The 23,145-nt window shown below is 41.8% G+C and overlaps 1 protein-coding gene across 1 annotated transcript in view; it reads right to left on the bottom strand.

Annotated features, from left to right (window-relative positions):
• Window positions 1-13,922: 13,922 nt before the first annotated feature.
• SMARCA2 (SWI/SNF related BAF chromatin remodeling complex subunit ATPase 2) overlaps window positions 13,923-23,145 on the bottom strand; it is a 123,995-nt gene continuing 114,772 nt past the window's right edge. Inside the window, 4 exon segments of the mRNA XM_072151623.1 lie at window positions 13,923-14,951; window positions 17,144-17,286; window positions 18,169-18,301; window positions 21,992-22,093. Of these exon segments, the coding sequence (XP_072007724.1) occupies window positions 14,916-14,951; window positions 17,144-17,286; window positions 18,169-18,301; window positions 21,992-22,093 (414 nt within the window). The 3' untranslated portion in view covers window positions 13,923-14,915.

Raw genomic sequence — 23,145 nt, 5'->3', positions numbered from 1 at the left:
TTCATCTTATTCTGGAATGCCTACATTCCTAGTGACACCGTGTGGTTGCTTTGAAGCATTTGTCAGTTTGCTTGAAATGCTTTCAAATATTTTATTATACCGGGTTCACACGTTGCTTTTCTGCAGCGGTTGTGATGTATTTTGTGATTCGAAGAATATAAGAACTGCGCTCAGTTTTCATTTGCAGTAATAACTAGCACAATTTTCTGCTGCGAGTTAAAATATGTAGACTGATTTACAAAGAAATAGACATTGGCGTACATGGAAATATGCATAGTGTACTTTAAGTGCACATTACAGTATCTCAATAGGATTTGATTGGAATTTGTCCAGAAACCTGTGTACCTCTCTTCAAAATCCGCCACATATATATAAAACACATATGGATTTCCACTGAAATGCATGCGTTCTGGAATAAGCAGAAGGATTTTCCATTACATCCATGCATAATGCGTGATACTCATTCCTGAAAGCATGCGTTTCATTAAAAAAAACTCATCCTGGACAAGTCCCTCCCAATTGCATGTTTAAAAACACAGCTACAACGCAATGTGTGAATGTGGCCTGTGGAGGAACATATGGGAAAACACAGAACCAAGAATTTAACCAAGAACATATTGGTTCTTCTACATAAAACAAATAGGAGGGCCTGGTATATGTCTTTTTATGGTCATCCCAAAGCAGTCCAAGGGGGTGGAGGTCAGGGCACTGCACTGACCAGTCATGCTCTTTCTATAGCTTGCTTTGAGGAACAGATCCTTCCCGAAACATTTACAATGAAGCTGAAAGAATGCAATTAACCCCTACGGGACTCAGCCTCTTTTGGCCTTATTTTTTTTTTTTGGCCGTTAACCATACCATAAAAATAGTATATTATTTTTATTCTATATGTCGCCATAATTACGAAAAGACCTCATTTATATAGACTTTTTTCCCCCCATTTTTACTGAATAAAAAGTAATTTGGCAAATCGATACGGATGCAGAGATACCAAATATGTGGGGGTTTTGTGTATTTTATTTAATTGTACTGAATAAAAACTTATTTGGAGAAAATCTTGTTAATTTTAGTATCACCATATTTTCATATTTTCCATATTTATGCATAACTTTTTTATTTTTCGGCTGACAAATCTGTTTAAGGGCTTATTTTTTGCGAGAAGGATTGTTCTTTTTAGTGGTCTTATTTTAGAGTGCATAACATTTTTTAAATCACTTTTTAGAGCATTTTTTATAGGGTATTAATTAAAAATTTTTTTACTGTAAAAACACAGTAGTGTTGTACCATTAGTGATTGTACCACTTTTTCATTATGTTTTTTATCCGGGTCTTTTGCATTGTGTATTAGTCTGTTTGTTATCCTTGTGTTCCCATATTTTATCCCTACGGGAAGCTTTTTTGATTATCTAATAAAGTATATTGAATTTTGTTAACCATCCTTTGGTACTCGATTACTTACTCCACTTGATAGGGGTTTACATACTCAAACTGTCACAGTACCGAACACACATTAGCTCACATTTATTAAAGCCCTTGCACCAGTTTTTTTTGTCTGACTTTGCACGTTATTTTTGCTTGTGACCCCATGTGCAAGCTTTTGAAACAACGGGAAGCACGTGTCCAAAATGCACGTTCGTGTGATCGAGCCCTGATAGTGGTAGCACAGACCTCTCTCTGTGACCAATGAAAGCAAAATTTGTGGCAGTGTGCATATGGGGATATGGATCAATATTGTATATGGGCTGAGCTGCTTTTTAACCCCTTGTTTTTTCATTTCCATTTTTGACTCCCCACCTTCAAAAAACGATAACTTTTGTATTTATATAGAGCTCTATGATGGCTTGTTTTCGGCATAACAAATTGCACTTCATAGTGACGGAATTTAATATTCCACGTGTACTGGGAAGCGGGAAAAAATTCCAAATGTAGTCAAAATGGTGGAAAAACGCATTTGTGCTGTATTCTTGTAGGCTTGGATTTTGCAGCTTTCACTGTGCGCCCCAAATTACATGTCTACTTTATTCTTTGGGTGGATATAATCACGGGGATACCAAATTTGCATAAGTTTTATAATGTTTTCATAAATTTACAAAAATGAAAACCTGTACAAACTTTTTTTTTTATTTTGCCATCTTCTGGCGCTAATAACTTTTTCATACTTTGGTGTACAGAGCTGTGGGTGGTGTCATTTTGTGCAACTTTTGATGATGTTTTCAATGCTAATATTTTAAGGACAGTAAAACCTTTTGATCACTTTTTATAGCTTTTTAAAATATTTTAAAATGGCATTTTTGACTTTGGGCGCTATTTTCAGTTACAGGGTAAAACACAGTGAGAAACCGTTGTTATATCTTGATAGATCGGGCATTTTTGGACCTGGCAATACCTAATGTGTTTATAATTTTCCTATTTATATCAGTTCTAGGGAAAAGGGAGTGACTTGAACTTTTAGGGTTTTTATTATAATATTTTTTAAACTTTTATTTTTTTTACTTTCACTATTTTTCAGACCCCTAGGGTACTTTAACCCTAGGTGGTCTGATTGATCCTACCATATACTGCCATACTACAGTATACAGGGATTTTCCATCTCATTCATTAAAATGAGCAAATCGCACATTGCAATGAATGGATTAAAACGAGACAACCTCGGGTCTTCGGAAGACCCGAAGCTTTCATGTTGGCCGATTGCTGCTCCCCGATTACGTCACAGGGAGGGACGATGGTCACCAAGATGGTGGCGCAGATGCGACACCATCTCTTTGAAGCTGCTTTTTCCCGGTGGCGGTCAGTGGGATAACATCCGGCATTGGTGCTAGCACCGATCGCGAGTGTTACATGCAGCAAAGATTTACCGGCTATGGAGAGGGCTCAGCCCGTGAGACCTCTACATGCACCGCACCCTGAACGCCAAGTAATGCCTGTCTGTACTTTACCCTTTCACGTATTCATTTATATATTTTTTGAACGTACGTACAATTGTCTTACCCTATATCCTGTAGTAATACGAATTGTGACTGGGGCGGAGGATGCACATTACTGGTTATAGACTATTAATAGATTGTTTGGTGCATTTCTTTAGACTAATTAACTGAATATTCCCTGGCTTGTTTTTTTTTGTCTCTCCTGATAATTTTATCTTTTTAATGAATTATGTCTTTAATAATGAATATTTGTTCCTTTATTTGTAACATGGCTGTTGGTGTGTTTGTCCCTCCTTGTTCTATCTTTTTGGTTTTCGCTATGCATTGGTATTTGAGAGGGTAATTATTCAAATGAGTAGATGATCCTTGTTATTACAATTAGAGTCAATAAACATTTATTGAAACAGAACAAAATAAAATACAATAAATGGCAAAAATATCCATTACAGAACAGAAGGCGTTTGGACAATGCTCAATATCATCAACCTGTGTTTTAGGAATAAGAAGTCATAGAAAATGATGTACTTCCAAGATTGATAGTCAGGAGATAATAGTCGTTGCATAGAGCAAAGCAGATGAAGCGGTTGGATTTTAGGCGAGGATCTGTCGCCACTACTCAGGAAGCAATAGTTCAAAAATATATGTAGAACACGACAATACAGATACAAACAAGGAAGACAGGGGTTGGACACTGACGGGGGGGGGGAGTAGGTAAAAAGAGTAAAGCTAGGGAGAATGAGTAGATAAAGAAGATCGGAAAATAAGGTAGCATGTGAAGCTGTCTTACGGTATTGACCCAGATGTAACCCAGGCCGCAAAAGAGGGTGAATCCCTGAAAGTTATCCATATGGACCATGTAGCGTAGAATTGCGTGACTTTGCCGTCATCAATAGCCTTTAACTCTTCCATTCTGAAGATATGATTGAGGGCGGCAACCCAGTCCGCTCTGGAGGGGGGAATAGGAGATCTCCAACAGCGAGGAATAATCTGGCGAGTAGCTACAAGAAAATGTCTCAAGAGATCTTTCTTTATTCTTGAGATTGGTCCCGGGAGAGCCGAGAGCAGAGCCTGCTCTGCTGTCAGGGTGACCAGAGATTTGGTCAAAGTATTGTATAGCTGGTTAATATTCTGCCACAAAGGGGCGATGAGCGGACAGCTCCACCAAATATGGAGCATCGTGCCCGTGTCATTTCCACATCGCCAGCACTGGTCCGAGGTCTGAGGATCAATTTGCCTCAGCTTAACCGGGGTGCGGTACCAATGTGAAAGAATCTTAAAGTTGAGTTCCTGCAATCTGCAAGACGATGAGAGAACATGAGTTAGAGTGAAGACAGTAGTCCATTGCTCTGTGGTAAGTTCTTTACCCAGAGCCGACTCCCAGGCCTTAGCATAGTATGGTGTCAAATCCCCTGTCTCCTTTGCCAAGAATACTCCATACAGTAATGAGACCGTATGGGTGAGATGCGTGTCAGTGAGGCATAGTTCCTCAAATGTAGTGAGGGTAGATGTGAGAGTTGGAACAGGTGCCAGAGAGGAGATGAAATGCCGCAATTGGAGATATTTGAGCCAGGAACCAGGCATGTGTCCAGCGCCTATTTCCACCAAGGGCCTCAGTCCCCCTTCACCCACCACATCCCTAATTCTAGGGAGCGCGGAATCAATCCCCAAAAGAGAGTGAGCCTGGACTCCTGGAGTAAACTGTGGGTTACCCAACAGTGGGGTCAAGGAGCCCGGGACAGATACTATTTTAAGTTTGAATGCAAACTTCCTCCAAGCCTGTAGAATACCTTTCAGGGCCGAGGATATCTGGAGAGAGTGTAGTGTGATAGACTGTGGCAACCAGAAAAAACCTAGTGCGTGTGGGGAGGAAAGCTCCAACTCTACTCTGACCCAGAGTTTTCTTGATTGGTGGTGGAAGAGGTCCAGTACACAATTGCCTATAGCTGCTCTAAAGTAGGATGTAAAGTCCGGCATTCCCACCCCTCCAGCTGTTTTGGGACGCGTGAGGAGGCTCCTCCGTATACGAGGAAGGGCGCCGCGCCAAACGAAGTGGCGAGCCAATTTATGAAGCGACATAAAGAAGCTTCGAGGTATGTCTATGGGTACAGTCTGAAACAAATATAGGAGGTGAGGCAAAATGTCCATTTTTAGTACGTTAACTCTCCCAAACCAGGACAAGGCTAACGATTGCCACTTAGTTAAATCGGCTGCTATGTTTGTCAATAATGGTTGGTGGTTGAGGGAGTAGAGGCGTGAAAGGTCCGAGGGAATGTGGACACCCAAATATTTAATAGATGTGTCCGACCAGCGAAAGGGGAAGACGGATGCTAGATGAGACGCCTCATTGGATGAGAGTGATACATTCAGCATCTCTGACTTCTGTAGGTTTACTTTAAAGTTGCTGAGTTTCCCATAAATTTCAAACTCCTTCAGAATTGCCGGGACGGAGATCTGGGGATTGGATACATAAAGGAGCAGATCATCTGCAAACAAAGACATCTTATGGTGGGCATGTCCGACTCTGATGCCCTGTATGTCAGGATTGTTCCGGAGAGCGATGGCCAGGGACTCCATCACGAGCAGATACAAGGAAGGTGACAACGGGCACCCCTGTCTGGTTCCATTGGAGATAGTGAATGGTAATGAGAGTGACCCGTTGACCTTGACCCTGGCAGAAGGGCTTCGGTACAGAGCCAAGATTCTCTCCCGCATATGAGGGCCCAGGCCGACGGAACGCAAGGTTGCCTCCAGGAACCCCCAGTGCACTCGATCAAAGGCCTTTTCAGCGTCAATGGATAACAAGCACATGGGGGTCCCGAAGGTCTGTGCCCTTGCTATCAAGGAGATGGTTTTAATTGTATTGTCCCTGGCCTCTCTGCCCGGGACAAATCCCACTTGTTCCTGATGGATCAAGGAGGGGATAAGAGGTTGGAGACGGACCGCTAGAAGTTTTGAGAATATTTTGGTATCCACATTCAAGAGGGATATCGGGCGGAAGTTGCCACAGTGTGTCTGGTCCCTCCCCGCCATGGGTATCACAGTAATGTAAGCTTGCAAAGCTTGGTTTGAGAAGGGGCAGTTCTCAGAGATGGCATTGAAAACCTTAGTCAATAAAGGTATCAGTTCCAGTTTACACATTTTGTATAGTCTAGAAGTAAACCCATCTGGGCCCGGGCTCTTCCCGTTTTTAAGGTTTTTAATCACATGCGCCACCTCCTCCTCAGAAAAGTCATCCTCCAAAGAAGAGGCCTCTGCTTCTGGGATAGTGGGAAGTGCATTTGCCTCCAGGTAACTATTTACTGCAGGAGTGGGGGAGTTAGGGGGCCCCTGTTGGATGTCTCTGATGTTATATAGTTCTGAGTGAAATTTAGAGAATTCATCTAATATCTGGTATTCTTTATATACTAGGCCCTTTTCCGGTGAGTTTATGGAAAATATATGGGTAGTCGGAGTACGTGGGTGAATTGCTTTGGCCAGCCAAGCTCCACACTTATCCCCATATTCAAAAAAACCTTTTTGCATACGCTCCCTAGCACAGCGATACTTTTGGTCCAGAATGGACAGAACTTCCTGCCTTATAGTGGAAATTTCAGCCTTTAGAAGCTCAGAGGGGGTGGATTTGTTAACACATTCTTTATCCGCTAGGGAAAGTAGTAAGCTTTTAAGTTTGTGGGCCCTCTCCCGTTTCAGTCTGGACCCATGTGATGTGAGAATGATTTGCAGTTTGTTTTTAAGAGCTTCCCAACTAGAAACAAGGGTGGAGTTATCTGTGGATAAACTTTCTGACGCGTCTCGAATTGCGGCCTTCACCTCCTCTATACATAGTTGATCATCAAGAAGATGTTCGTTTAGCCTCCATGTGCCCTTTCGCCTTGTAGAAGGGGAGCCCGCTAGCGATCCAAATACCGGGGCATGATCAGACCATAAAAATGTGTCAATGGAGCATCTAGGCAACATGTCCAGCAGTCTATGTGAGAGGAATAAATAGTCTAATCTGTGGTAGGAATTGTGTGCTAAAAAATGGTAGCTATATTCCTTCGTGGAAGGATGTAATGTGCGCCACATGTCAACAAGATGAAGGGCACGCAGCTCAGTTTTCAGTCTTCGACGTTTGGCAAAGGAGACAGCGGACCTACCTGTGGATGTGTCCAAGTCCACTACCATATTGAAGTCTCCCCCCATGATGATGTCGGAGCCATTAGCAAATTCTGCCAGGATCTGTAGGGTCGAGACACCAAAGGAGACCTGGTTGGAGTTGGGAAAATATACATTAGAAATGGTAAAGACAGCACCTCCAATACTGATTTTCAGAAACAAGAATCTACCATCCGGGTCGTATTTTGAGTCTAGTAGAGTATAGTGAAGGGACTTATGGAATGCTATCGAGACCCCGCCTGCCTTTCGGTCAGGATGTGGAGAGTGGAACCACTTGGAGTATAGATTCGTCGGGCAGGCAGGTACAGCGTTGGCTACAAAGTGAGTTTCTTGAAAGAGGGCTATGAGAATCTTTTGTTTGTTGAGTCTGTACAGGATTTGTCCTCTTTTTGCGGGGGCATTAAGTCCCTTGACATTAAATGAACAGAAAGATAGAGCCAGATTATTCATGATGTTGTCCGAGAAGAAGAGACAGATAAAAATTAGGGAGAGAGAAAGAGAGAGAAGAGGGGAGGAGGAAGAGGAGGGAGAAGCTGCAAGGAAAGTTGAGACAAGGGTAAATTACAATTAAACAGACTTGCTAGAAATAAGATTAAACAACTAGACCGCGCTCACGGTCAACCAATTAGACAACACTAGGTTGTCAGGAATACCTTAAATTTGGGGTATCGTCTACAAATACACGAACGGGCTCGCCGTACGTGTAGACCCCAGAGGGGAACGGGTAAACTAGGAGAGAGGGGTACACAAGGCATATGCAACCCCCGTTTGCTGTAATTGAGGTAACAAGAAAAATGTAAATGCTAACTATCCAACATTTAGATGGTGTTTGTGGAATGAGTCCCTATTGGTAACCAAGCTGAAATTAGACAACAGGAGCATTATGGAATGTCCGGTAATCCGGGCCGGCGCGGGGAGGCCGCTCGTCTTCCCTGGCCTCTGCGGGCCCGACGTCTTGGAGGCCTAGCCAGCAGATGGGGAACCCCTCCAGGGCCCCCCGGATTGGGAAGCCTCGGCCATTCCACAATGACAGGGGCCGGAAAGCCAAGTGCAGCTGCCAGATCTTGGATATCAGAAGGATGTCGCAAGGTATATCTATTATCCCTGTAGCGGATATGGAGACAAAAGGGGAAGCCCCATGAGTATGGAATGTTCCGTTGTCTGAGTTCCTCTATAAAAGGCTTTAATGCTTTGCGTTTGAGCAACGTGAGACGAGATAGATCAGGGAGCAGCTGAAGACGTGTCCCTTGGAAGATGATATTCTCCGTTTCTCTGGCTTTGCGCATGATGGCATCTTTAATTTGGAACTTGTGAACTCTGCAAATGACATCTCTAGGTGGATCTTGGTCATTTGGTCTAGCTTGTAATGATCGGTGGGCCCTGTCTAGCTCCAAGGGCGTGTCTGCCGGGACTTCCAACAGGGAGTTAAAAATCTGCTGGAGGGTATCATGGAGACGAGAAGATTCCACTGTTTCCGGAAGACCTCTGACCCTTATATTATTACGCCGACCTCTATTTTCAGTGTCATCCAACTGGTTCGCCAGGAATTGTAATTGAAATGCATGTGCAGATAATATGGCGTCATGGGTGTCCATTCTAGCTGTGAGGGTTGTTTGACTGTCTTCTGTAGCGGAAACTCTGGCTTGCAAATTTTGAACATCTTCTCTCACCACTCCCAACTCTGCTCCATAGGCCTGTTCTAGGCGCGCCATGTAACTTTCCATGTCCTCCCTAGTAGGGATAGAGTGAAGATGGGCACGGAGGGCTCGCAACTCCGCCAGCGCTCCAAATTCTTGTGATAGAAGCACAGGCGGGAACTCAGACATCATCACATGTGCATGTTGGGTTGAGGGAGAGGAGTATGTGGAGTGAGGGGACATCACAGGGTCTACCCCAGGTAGCAGCTGAGGTGCAGACGGCGGGAGCGAGAGGGATGGTGCGCAGGCGGCCGGTGAGACATTCACCGGGGTGTCTGGCCATTCCTGGGAGGGCCAGAGGACAGGGGAGCAGGGGCCGTCTGGCATGCAATTAGACACTGCCGAAGTGGAAGCTCCCCCTGGGCTGGTAGGAGAAAGCAACCAGCCACTATGTCCTACACTCTGGGTGACCCCAGTTTCCCCAGTGCCCCCCAGGCTTGCGGATGGGACCTGTGATGGGGCAGGTATTGCTTGTCCCTCTGGGACTGGAGTGAGAAGGTGAACGTTTCCCTGCTGTAGGGGGGTAGGAGGCATTATGGCTGGTGTCTGCTGCTGGGACATTGTGTCTCTGCTCACCTCTCCTGTCGTCATTGCCGCAGTAGAGGGTGCCTGCTCCTCTGCAGCTGTGTCTGCTGGCCGCCGTTGGAGTGCAGGCAGGCACTGCTGTGTTGCGGCGTCTGGTGATGCAGGAGGCGCCGCCATCTTTGACATCGCCACGGACTGTGCGGCTGCGGCTGTCGGCTGGGCACCGGGTCGGGAGCCCCCGCACTTCCCGGGAGCTTCTTCTCCAGCTGCGCGCCTCGGGTGCACGGGCGCTCCGCTCCGTCGCACCGTCTCTGCGACTTTGACGGGAGCCGCCACTTTGGACCCGGCCATGCCACGTGGTTCGGCCCGGGGCAGTCCCGCCGCTGGGTCTCCCTGCGTTCCGGAGGCCTCCGCCACGGCTGTGCGTCTCTGAGGAGGCGAGTGGCGCTGTTCCGGGTTGGAGGTGGACGGCATATCCGCGCCGGTCGCCATGCTGGAGCCACGCGGTGATGAGGAGGAGGTCGCGCCTGGAGTCAGGTATCTCCCAATCCCACGGGTTCCCGTTCTGGTGAGGGGGGTAGAGGATGTTTTGGGGTCTCCCCGCTTTTTGGGTCCCATCTGTAGGGCAATGGTGTGCTGGATAGCAGTCAGTACAGCTTCTTACGGGGGTATAATGCAGGAGCTACTCAGATGTGCGACCAGTCTCCGCCATAGTCAAGCCACGCCCCTTGTTATTACAATTACATAGTAATAGTATCAGTCTGGCCCTAATTTGCACAGTGCAGTCAAAAAGGCAACCATCCTGCCAATCACCAAACCCAGACTCGTCACTCAGACTGCCAGATAGCGAAGTAGAGTATACAGAACATCTTTTCATTACTCCAGTGTCCAGGAGTGGCATAATGAGTAACACCTGATTAAGAGTGGTGTCCCCAAACTTTGGTCCATATTGAGATTATATATCTGTAGTATGTATAAACTGTGGTATCCACAAATTTTGCTCCTTGGCTTTTTAGATCTTTCAAGCCTATGGCCCACAAGCCAGTTTGATGCATTCAGCCAAACACTTAGCAACCGGAACTGAACTCAACATGTCAGTTCAGTTCCTGAGCAGTTGGGCAAGGACGTTCCAACAAGCACACAATGCGAGTTTGATTCGACTCGGACCCATCAAACTCGCTTGTGGGCAAAATAGGCCTTTGAATTTTCTACCACATTAGTAAAAAAAAAAAAAAAAGTATTTCCTAAACTTGTATGAACAAATACTCTATGCTTATGCAAACACTCAATATTTAAATGTTCAGTATTTTTCAGTACCCTTCAGTATTTTATATTTTTTTCTGGGCCGAATCCTCACTAATGGCAACTGATATTTGATCACCAAGCCACTTGTCCTTGTGACAGGATGCTCCCTCATGCTAGAAAAATAATTTTTCATCAACTCCTGGATAGGAGAGAATTTTCTCTTAGAGAGCGTTTAGATACTATTCATGGTAGTGTTCACATGTAAAGTCATGAAAGAGAAATGTGCTTTCTGTTAATTTTTACGGCAAGCAATGAGTGGAATTTGTTATAAAAGGTGATCAGTTGAATTACAGCAATCATAAGTTCTCACAAATCGGCACTAAAGAAACAGTAGCAGCAAACATTATGAAAAGTAAGCTTGGCGTCAATCTGAAAACATTTGGCTTTGACTACATAGATGTATTGTATACATTGCCCTCTAGTGGCTGCTTACATGTAGCGTCCATCTATTAGAGAAGTGGTGTGGTGAGGAGCCACATTAATATGGAAATGGGGTATACAAGATTATTGTTGGGAAGGGCTATTTCTTTTTATTTTTGGTGTAACATACATTCTGCTTGACAAACATATTAATGCATGAGCACCTGATGCCCATACAAAACACATTTAGGCCAAGCAGTGTCTAAAATTGGTGCATATATGTTTGCAGAGCTGGTAACTTTTTGGTGAAAGGTATTTTTTTTCCCCAATTTCTTACATTTTGTTGTATGTATTAATATTTTTACGGGCACAAACCAGGTAAGGTTCAGATCACATCTCAGTTATTTGCATCAGTTATCGTGAGCTTCATTACATACAGGGTAGAGAATTCTCTATAGATCAACGTTGGTAAGGATGGTCAATATCCCTTTGTAGTATCTCTTCCACATAGGTAGAGGGTATATGCTTAATGGAACAAACATTTAATACTAGGAAATCTTTCTATTCTCTGTAAGATCAAATGTAGCCAGATGATGTTCAGCAGAAGGGAAAGTGACATACTGACTAAATGCCCAGGGAGAAATTCAAGGTAATGAACAAGATCCTCATTAATATTCACTTGAGATTAATAGTCAAGAATAATGTATGATCACTTGATCAATGTAATCTCCATTGATCAACATTTGAAGGTTTTTTTTGTAAGGGGTACACCCTGCCACAAGAACAGTGCTTTACAAAATTACCAAAGTATATCGACATAAAACCTTTATTTTGCAGAAAGCGCAATGATCATAATTCGAGAACAACAATGACTGAAGCACAAACAATGGTTATATATAAATTTTCTAAAGCGTACAACAGTCACCAATAGAAAGTGCAATGGCCTTTGCTTTGTATGACATCAGCACATCTACAGCCACAGGACATCACTAGTCTTGCACTCCGCTCTGGTGTGATTTTGGTGCACTCTTCTTCCAGTCTCTTCCACAGTTATGTTTCCCCCCCCAGTGATGGTCCGCAAGCCTGTATGTACTCAGAGGCTCCAGTGCAAACTCCACCCGGCTGTACTATACTCTCCAGTCCGCCCTCCACCCATTCCCCACCACGTCCATAGTGGTGTGTGGGTCGGAGATGCCAGAAAACTGGCAGGAGGGAAAGATTCATGTGATCTGCAGGTGCCCCCTGCCAGGGGTTTAACCCTATCTGTGCTCCTAACATATGTGCATACAAGTACTGTTACATTTGCACAATAACTTCTAAACAAACTAAACTTAAAGTGATGTAGCTGTTAATATGATGGTCTGCTTCTTATGTGTTATGAGGAGATGAATGTCATGACCAGCAATCCTGCATTAACTACCAGGCCACAGTAATTGTGCCAGAACGGTTATTTCTTAAAATAAGTCAACACTACAGTATTCAACTGTGTGAGCAACAGATTTATTTATTTAATATATTTGGTATAAACAGATTTATATATATATTGTTTATATAAAGAGGGGCGCTAAGTGGGAGTATGCTGGCCATCACAGTTGTTGGGCTATTCATTACTCAGGGAGGTTGTGACCAATGTATTTCTCACCCTAGTCTTTTACTCAAGACAATAAGTTTTCCCAATTTTTGTGTTAATATTCAGTCAGCTTATACTTGAGCATATACAGTATACAATTTATAAAATAAGCTTAAAGGAAATCTACCACCAGCTGGTAGACATAGTAAACTCCAAATACTATGGGTTGTCTGCAAGTCGGGTGTCCTCAAGTAGGGGACCACCTGTATTAGCATAATGAGCAGCCCAGAGCGCAGGACGTCTCTCCCCAGTGCTGAGGGTCGCTAATTAGCTTAGAGCTTAGAGAAGGACACAGCCGGAATCAACATCAAGAGAAGTGCAAGTATTTGTAGTTTAATAGGTCTACCAGCTAGTGTTAAATTTCATTTAAAACACTGCAATTTTACTCATGTTATGATATATTCACATAGGACTACACAATGACTGTTAGAAATCTCGTATTAAATATTAAATCTTTCCCGTGTCCTTTAATATGTTCTTCCAAAAATAGAAGGACTCAGGATAATTATTATAAAAAGTTAAGTTTATTGTCGTCGTCCAGGTTGCAGAATACAGAAAACTTATGCAGATTATTAGTCATGTGGTAAAGTCAGTCAGTCCATGAAATTATGTTCTGATGAAGGTTACCTCATCTTGTGTTGGTCTTTCTTCCTCCATTCTTCATCTCCATCTTGTGTCCTTAAATCTCCTCCATATGTTGGCATGTGTGTCAGCGAGCTTGGTGTGTGTGTGTGGTGAAATGCTAAATGTACCATCCCCCTTGGACAGAGTCACTTTTAAAGACTACAGTCCTATAGAGTTACATTATGAGCCAAACTCATCCATTGGCCTTGTTAATAACCATATATGGTAACATCCATAGGAATTCCTTTATGACCAGCTCACACAGAGACCATTATATGGTAAAGGATAACTAATGCCATGTGATAGCATGTGGTTGGGGGAAGGTTGCTTCCTTCCTTCCATAGGTTTTTAGATATATGTCAAGAATGTACATACAACTCCAATGCTGCCCATGTATGGTCCTGATCTTTCACTCATGATTATTACACACTTACTCTCCATTTGTATTTTAATCCTCACATTTGTATCTCATTGACCATATTGTGTTTGATCAACTCTTGAGTACATTTTCACACCCAACTTAGAATATTGTAATTCTGTAATATTTAACAATGACCTTGACGTTTAGTAAATTGTGTGCTCCATAATTTTGGATATCATTAACCCATGTATGATTCTTACTCTGGACTTACATTGAACTTGAAGCCATTTTCTCCTCAATAAAAATTACAACAACACCTCAATAAAAATTACAACAACACAGTTTTCTCAAAATTGCTGGGATTTTATTCGCCTCAGGCTTATGAATTGCAACCAAAGACATTGTGCAAAGAAAGCAAAGATTAAGTACACTTTAAGGAAAAAAAAGCTGATTATCCACACTGATAACAAAGGTGAATTTTAAAGAAAAAAAATGTGTAAGGAAATAAAGCGTTCAATTAGACTAAATATAGTTTGCAACGATTAACAAGTTAAACCAAACTTCTTAATAACAAATGAAATTGTAATAAAAAAAATGAATTACATTAGCCATACTATAAGGTTTCCAACAACTTTGTGTTTAAACTGTTCTAATGTGAGGGGAACAACAGGGGAGAAAGAAAGGGAAATTAACTACTGTATATTAACACCTTAAGAGCCAGATGAGTAACGGCATGCAAAACAATTAATTGCAGGCCCCTCCAGTGCCAAAAGGGTTAAACAGTATGTGAGAGTTGCATATATGTACCACAATTATTGGGAAAAAAATTAAATAAAAAACAAATACTGAACCACAGCAAAATAAAAACCACTAAAATAAAATTGCCTGACGAAAAATAAAATAACCAGTTCTGTTAATTCGTCCCAGTTCGCGTCGCTACAAAATATTGTTTTCAGCTTTGCACTGCTATGAGTTGCCCCAAAATATAGCAAACCGGATTAATGGAATCATTTCCACATGAAAGTAGACCCACAGAAACAATAACTACTGATCCACAGTTTTCCATCAAAAATGTGTAACTTGCTTCATATTGGAGGCCAATCGGTCACAATATGTTACAAAATCTGTGTCTATGTGTGTGCATGTTTTTTATATTAATTTTTTTTGTTTACACGATGAGATAATGTAAGCCTGGCACTAGTCTAATGTCACCTCTAGACGATGAAATACAGAAACATTCCCATTGTGTATTTTTCCTTTTTTAGAAAAAACATGAACTGGACGAGTGGAAATTAGAAAATGAAGAATTCTGTCCATAAAACAATTTCATGTAAGTCACTCGTCATCACTTCCACTTCCTTCTGACTGGTCCTAGGAAAAGAAAAGAAAGAAATTCTTAACCAATAAAATGAGAACTGAAAACATAACTGGCTGCAGCAGTCACCAGCAAAGACAAGGAAGGAAATGCTGCTACCAAAATAGCAGCGTCATCATGGCTGGAGCAGCTTGGTGTTTGTCTATTTAATAAGACATTCAAAAGCCAAAGACATTACCCCCTTCAAGATGCCGCCAGTTTGTACGTTAAGGCTCCGCCTCTTTTATGGTAATCTGGCATGTGTCGCTTTATATGGTTATAACTTTTGAACACTATAACTTACCAATGATTTTGAGATCGTTTTTGTGACACATTATACTTCTTGTTAGTGCTAAATTTTGGTTAATGTGTTTTGCGTTAATTTATGAAAAAACTAAAATTTGCAAAATTTTTTGAGAAATTTGTAATTTTCTAGATTTGAAATTATCTGCTTTTGAGACAGATAGTTTTATCACCCAAATTAGTTACTTACTAACATTTCCCATATCTCAAGGTTTTAATCACTTTTAAACGACATCTACCACCAAGATAAAGGTTGTAAACCAAGCACATTGACATATTTGTTTGCGCCCCCGCTGGCACGATCTGTTCTTCTTTAAGCTCCCTATGCCTTGGATTTTAAGAAAAAAAGGCTCCCTTTAAGCTCCCTATGCCTTGGATTTTAAGAAAAAAAGGCTTTAAAATTATGCAAATTACCATAGGTGTCAATGGAGCCTTGAGCCCCTCAGGCTCATTTACAGAATTTTAAAGCCTTTTGATGTAAAAACCAGTACAGTAAAAGCTAAAAGAAGAGCTGATCCTGCCAGAGGGGGCACAAATCAGTATGTCAGTGTGCTTGTTTTACAATCCTCCATCCTGGTGGTAGATTTCCTTTAAAAGTCCTGTTATTCTTACATGAACACATTGGGGCACATTTATTTACCCGGCTCCTGCGCAATCCCCGATCCAGAATGTCCGACAAGGATGAACTCGATTCACAAAGATCATGCGCCCAATATACTGCATGTGTTGCTTCCCCACTCGGATCCGCTGGAGTTCACCTTCTTCTCCCCGCTGCATGTAAGCGCTTGGCTTGCGACACAATTTTAAAGTCCAATCCCGCGGTTTGTCCTAATCCGATTGTCGGACAGCCCGTCCCCCGATTTGTGCCGTATGAAAGCCGGCGCGACTGTACCAAAATCCAATCGTGTGCGACACAATGCCCTTTTAAATCCCTGTCCCAGGAGCGCAATCACCGAAAAGTCGGAAAAGCCGACGGAAATGTGGCCGTGGGACCCTCAGTAAATATGCCCCAATGTAACACGTTTTTACCAAATTTCTACATTGACATTTTTAGGATCATTTTTGTTTTAAATGAATTTGAAATAAAACATTATTAGAATCCCCCTATGAATTCCTCCCATTTTCAAAAGTACACCCTTAACCTATTAAAAACGGATTTAGTAGTATTTTGTGTTGTACACAAGTATTTTGTGTTGGCATAGCATTCCAAAGTTTTTTGGGGGTAGCGTGGTAGTGGCCAAACACTCATAAAGAGCCCAGCTGCATTAGCGTGCAGGCTGGATTGCTTGGCGTACAGTGGGCCGCAGAAGGGAAGGAGCGCCCCGCAGCTTAGTGGATCTTAGTTTCCTCATTAGCGCCCTTTTGTAGGCAATAAAATTTCAGTTTTACCGTTAGTGGGGCCAAGTGAGGAATAAGAAGCTTTTTCCAGTAATACCATTTTTGGGGCGGTGTCCCCAATTTTTTTTTTAAAACATATTAACTTTTTTGGGCAGTGGAGGAGTAGAAAAGCACAGACAGGATCTTACAAGCATTGCCTGCGGACGGGCCCGGATTGGACCTCAGAACTACCAGAGAAACAAATCGGCACCCCCAAGACGTAGCGGGAAGGGTGGGCTGACTGCTGCATTTAAACACCCATGATCGAAGCTCATACAAACTGCGGCCGTTACACTCGGGTGTCAGCTGTTAGTTGTGGCTATATATATTGGATGCTAAACGCTAAGGTGTCATCATTGGAGTCAGTTCTGTCACCTTATAAAGGAGTCTACCACTCAACACCCTACCGCTTTCTAACCAGATACAGCCTTATAGAAGTGAATGACATACATACATTCCTGCTAATAAAAGTATTACATATCATAAAACCTATATTGAATCTAAATTTAAGGTCATTGTCTCCCCTTACATTTTCATCTAGATCTTCATCACTGTCATAATCACTGACAACTGGTTTGGCTTTACCACGACCTTGCCGCTTCTTTCCTTTTCCCTTTTCTCGGTTCTTTTCATCCTTCTTATTCAGCTTGATTTTTACCTTCACAGCTTTTGCTAAGAATACAAGCATTAACACATTAGTTTACAAAGAAATAGAAAAAGATTGAAAGCAAAGCATACATGACCAAAGTGAGAGGAGTACAGGTAGTCCTCAAGTACAGATGACTACTAGTTACAGACTTTATTCTTACATATGTGTTATTCTTCTTTCTTTTTGCATGTTTTTTGGCTAATGACAGTCTCACCTGTACCAAATAAAGTCAATTGGACCAGGACTGTGTTAACATTTCTCTGTAGAATGGCACAGCAAAGCACTCTGGTATCCATCATATGGACACATTTACATTTACACCGGACCCCCCAAATGACAACAAAACAGAGTGGGCAGAAATGTGTATTTGCACTCTGCCCATGCGTGGAGCATCAAAAAATGCTGCTCTATTAAAAAGAAAAATTAACCCATAAAGACAATGCTGTGATGTGGGAAAAAGAAGGAAATGTTCTCAATTTACCAGCATGTACCTTCCGTGTCAATAGATGCACAAGTAGCTGGCTGGCCATAAGGCTTAGATAGCCATGAGCTTAACACTTGTACAGCTATGCTTCCCAATGAAAAAACCAAACATTTTCTTGGCCAGGCATGTATGTGTTCTCAATATGGAAAAGCATTTGCCGCACTTATGATTTAGCAAAGAGCAGGGTTGAAGGTGTGAAATGCTGCTTCAACAAGTCAGTCGGTTAAGGTTGTCCGGGAATCTACTGCTCATGGACGATCCTTGGAATAAGTCACCAATGGGGTCCAAGTTCACTGAACCACAGTGTACTAGAACAATTAAAGCTCTGTACACTGCATAGTGGATTGGATAGCCACAACAAGTTCAGTTACAGCCAGGCATTGATATACAGTAGATTTTACTAAATAAATTAAAGGCTTACACTCAGATTCGGATTCATCTTCGTCCTCCTCATCTTCCTCTTCATTGCTGTCTTCTTCACTCTCATCTTCTTTTGCAATTTTTTGTCTCGCACTTTTAAAGACGGATTGTAGAACAATAGAATCCTCATATATCTAATATTACAAACAAAAAAATCTTTTAAAGCAATGCAAATAGAACAAGTAGACTAGCTTAAAGGGAACCTGTCACCAGGGACCTCATTTTTCACTTAACATAGATTCTAAAAGCCCATGACAACTGCAGTGCACATCTGCCTCTGCCTTTTCTTAGCATAAGTTACTTAGGCATAAGTTACCTTGCATGCTGACAAAATCCTGGGGTAGTCACAGGGGCTGGACATTGGTTTGGATGCATTTAAAAAAAAACAACATGTGACTTGTCTGAGCTGCAGGCTGTCTCCATGTTTGTGCTCCTGTACAGCTTGTCCCTCCCCCACTGATGTCAGGCTCACCAGGCTGTGACCTCTGAGAAGAAGCAGGAGGAGGAGGAACTAGACATGAGCACAAAGGTGGGGGCCAAGCTCTGAGGAGTAACACAGACAAGTCACATGTTGGTTTTTGAAATGCATCCATACCAAAGTCCAGCCCCTGTGACTACCCTAGGATTTTGTCATGGAGCAAGAGTAAGTTATAACTCACAATTATATTGTAATGCAAATGCATTAGGCAGATTTGCACTGCATGTGTAATAAGCTTCTGTAACCTGTCTTTAGTGAAAAATGAGGTCCCTGGTGACAGGTTCCCTTTAATGTAGACAGCCCCAGCTTCAGTCCTTGAGAAAAGTTAAAGGGAGCCTACTACCTCCCCAATCATAACAATCTCCAGCAGAATGTTATAGAGCAGTGATGGCAAACCTTTTAGAGACCGAGTGCCCAAACTACAACCAAGACCCACTTATTTATTGCAAAGTGCCAACATAGAAATTTAATTCTCCCTGATTTATATTCCCTTCTCTGTCACAGCTTTCATTGATACCAGCCCCCTGAGGACAACAATAAAGCAGAAAATAGAAGAAATCTGGATGATCATTGTAGTTTCCCACCAATGTCCCATAAACAGGAAGAATTGTCAGGGCCGGAGCAGAAGTTACAATGATCATCTAGATCTGTCCACACCTTCCCAACCCTCCTGTAGTGCCAGGTAGCACTGTCACTTTAAAATAGCTCTGTGCACAGCAAGTCCTGGGCTGTCTGGGACTGCAGGAAGATACCTGGAGTCATCTCTGGTGATGGCCTGAGTGCCCACAGAAAGGGCTCTGAGTGCCACCTCTGGCACCCGTGCCATAGGTTAGCCACCACTGTTATAGAGTAATGCACTGGAACCCCCCAACTTATCTTTATTATTTCTATCCACTATGCCATTTCAGAGAAATGTTTATCCTTATGCTAATGAGGCAGTTAGTGCAGCAGGGTCATGTCCCCAGCACCATGAGCGCTGCTATGCCTGCTCGGCCCTTTCTCTCTCCATTAGATAAGTGTCCTGTGAGAAGCATGGAGTAACACTGGGAAAGGTAAGTGATTTAGAAAGGAACAGCAGTTCTCTGGGTTCGGAGGACATGACCTGAGTGTACAAGCTTCCCCACTAGCATCAGGTTGACACAGGAAATTTACCAGAAACAGGATAATAGACAGAAAAAAAATAAAATCAAAGTTAATTTCTCTACAACATGCCGCCAGCTTGGTGTAGACGCAAGACTCCTTTTTAAGTAATAATCTCAAATACAGTACACTCAAAGGAAATCTACCATCAAAATGAAGCAAAATAAACCAGGGACACTTACACATAGACCCAGGTACCACGATAGTGGTAATCTTTCTATATTTGTTATCTGTTATTTGTTAGACTGTGAAGTAATAGCACAGCGAGGCTATGGTAATGTCCCCAGGGTCCTTCTGAGTCATTAGCATAATTTTAAACGTTGATTATAGAAGGAAGGAGGCCATGGATAACAAATATGAGAATATTACCAGTCACGGTGCCTGGATCTATGGGTAAGTGTTCCTATTTAATCTATTTGAAGCAAATATAGAAGAAGAGTACAATAGAAGAGTACAATAACTTTGTACTAGGCCGCATTCATCTTTCCTTCAATTACAACCAGTCGCCTGATCTCTGCAGCTAAATAGGAACCCCCTTAGCATGATGCTGTCACCACCATGTTTCCCTGTTGGGGTTGTATTTGGCAGGTGATGAGCAGTGCCTGGTTTTCTCTACACATATCGCTTAGAATTAACAACAAAAAGTTCAATCTTACTCTCATCAGACCAGAGAATCTTATTTCTCATAGTCTGGGAGTTCTTCATGTGTTTTTTTTTTTTTTTGCAGCTTTCATATGACTTGCACTGAGAAGAGGCTTCTATCAGCACACTCTGCTATAAATCCCTAACTGGTGGAGAGCTGCAGTGATAGTTGACTTTCTCCCATCTCCGTACTGCATTTCTGGAGCTCAATCAGTGATTTGGGGGTTCTTCACCTCTCTTGCCAAGGTTCTTCTCCCACAATTGCTTTGTTTGGCTGAACGTCCAGGTCAAGGAGTTGTGGTCGTCCCAAACGTCTTCTATTTAATGGACGTCAAAAATATCAACATTTTTTTCTGTCAAGATGGGGTGCAAAATGTACATTAACTGGTTAAGGACCGGGCCCTTTCCTGTTTTCTCATTTCCATTTCCATTTTTCACTCTCCACCTTCAAAAATCTATAACTTTTTTATTTTTACATGTAAAGAGCTGTGTGACGGCTTGTTTTCTGTGTAACTAATTGCACTTCATATTGATGGTATTGAATGCCATTTACTGGAAAGCAGGAAAAAAAAATTCCAAGTGCAGGGAAAATGGTGAAAAAACGCATTTGCGCCATTTTCTTGTGGGCTTGGATATTAGGGCTTTCACTGAGCGCCCCAAATGACATGTCTACTTTATTCTTTGGGTTGGTACGATTACGGGGATACCAAATTTGTATAGGTTTTATAATGTTTTCATACAATTTACAAAAATTAAAACCTCCGGTACAAATTTTTTTTGATTTTGCCATTTTCTGGCGCTAATAACTTTTTTATACTTTGTAGTACGGAGCTGTGGGTGGTGTAATTTTTTGCGACATTTGATAATATTTTCAATGATATCATTTTTAGGACTGTACGACCTTTTGATCACTTTTTGTAGATTTTTTTTATATTTTTCAAAATGCCAGAAAAGTGCCATTTTTGACTTTGGGCGTTTTTTTCTGTTACGGGGTTAAATGCATTGAAAAACCGTTAATATATTTTGATAGATCGGGCATTTTCAACTTGGCGATACCTAATGGGTTTATGATTTTTACTGTTTATTTATATTTATGTCAGTTCTAGGGAAAGGGGGGCGATTTGAATTTTTAGGTTTTTTTTATAATAATTTCTTTTAAACTTTTTTAAATTTTTCTTTATACTATTTTTCAGACTCCCTAGGGTACTTTAACCCTAGGTTGTCTGATCGATCCCATCATAGCCCTCTCCATGCAGCGGGACCCGACCATCGCCGTGAATACACGGTGGGTGGTCGTGAACCAGTTAATGGGCAAAAAAAAAAAAAATTTTTTTTACTTTTTTGGTCCTACCAATTACACACTGTACATGCAATTTGACATACAGTACGAGCTGAAAAATCATGTCATAAAGGCTTAAAACAAGAAGATATTACCTGAACAACCATTAATTAAAAAACAATACCTCTGCTACTAGTCATTATCCTCGCAGAACAGTTCATAAGGCAAGAATTACAGTAATACATTGTATTACTAATAAAAAGACGAGAAATAAAAGCTACTAACCTGGGATCCTTCTAGATTAAACGTTTGTGCATTGTGGCACAGCAACATAACATCCTTTTCTAGGTCACTTATACTTCTGTATTTATGGTTCCGAATCCTTTCCTATAATATTCAGATGAACAAGCTTAATGAATTTAAGTAAAAGTGCGTCATTAGAGAGCCCTTTTTCTGTGCATGAAAGGGATAGGTAAATGGTCACAAGTTATCCCATAGGCTCAAGGGGCTTAGGCCAACATGTTTTAAGGCAGAACCCGAGTGTAGCTTACAGAACCTTTCAATGGGGCCGTCCACTTTATATGCTAACTTAGTTTATATAACTATGTAAAGAATAGGAAGTCACCCAATTGTTTAATATATATGTAACGAAAATGCTAAACTAAAATAATCTGATCAAAGCTTCTTCGTTCTACACACCACCTCTGTAATGACTCCACAATTCTCCGTAAGCCCTGAAGAAGCTGTTTTAGCAAAACACAGGGTCAGGCATTGATGATTGGCGTCCTCGTGGTGTTTTATATATGCACTTTTTAAATGTGAGTACACTACAACAAAGCCATAGTTACTGTAATAACAATGTCTGTGTGAATTTTCTCTAGATAGTAAAACAAGGAGGAAATAGAACAAAGGTTTCAAGAGGGGAAAATGGACAGCTGTTTTGGTCTGAATGGTGGCTTGTTTGCGGAAAAGACTTCTTATCCGTATTTGGTGAATGCTACAACATATGAAGAATTAAGGGGTCATTACAGAGGTGGTGTGAAGAACAAAAGAGCTCCAGTCAAATTATTTTATTATTTTTTGCATATTGGACTTTCTGGATCAGCCCAGGACTGTTAAGGAGGTGTGGCACTGAGAATATATAAGTAATTAAAATGCTGCATGCAGTGAACACAGTAAGCATGGAATGGGTCAATGAATATATAGCATTAATCACGGTATATTATTGTGTGTGCATTTATAAAATTTTATTACAGTATCCCATCATAAGTGCCAGTGCAAATACAGTAGTATTCAACCAGAGGGGAGGAGATGTGGATCAGTTCAATGCACAGAGCTGAAAGCTCTTCAGGATGAAAGAACTGCCAAGGACCAGAGCACTTGCAGAAACGGCAGACCTGCTTTGGAGGCACACTGAACAGTCCTGCTGCTACAACCTA

This window comes from Engystomops pustulosus, chromosome 1, assembly GCF_040894005.1.
Source record: "Engystomops pustulosus chromosome 1, aEngPut4.maternal, whole genome shotgun sequence".
NCBI classification, from domain to species: Eukaryota; Metazoa; Chordata; class Amphibia; order Anura; family Leptodactylidae; genus Engystomops; species Engystomops pustulosus.
This window is presented reverse-complemented; position numbering and strand designations above follow the sequence as displayed.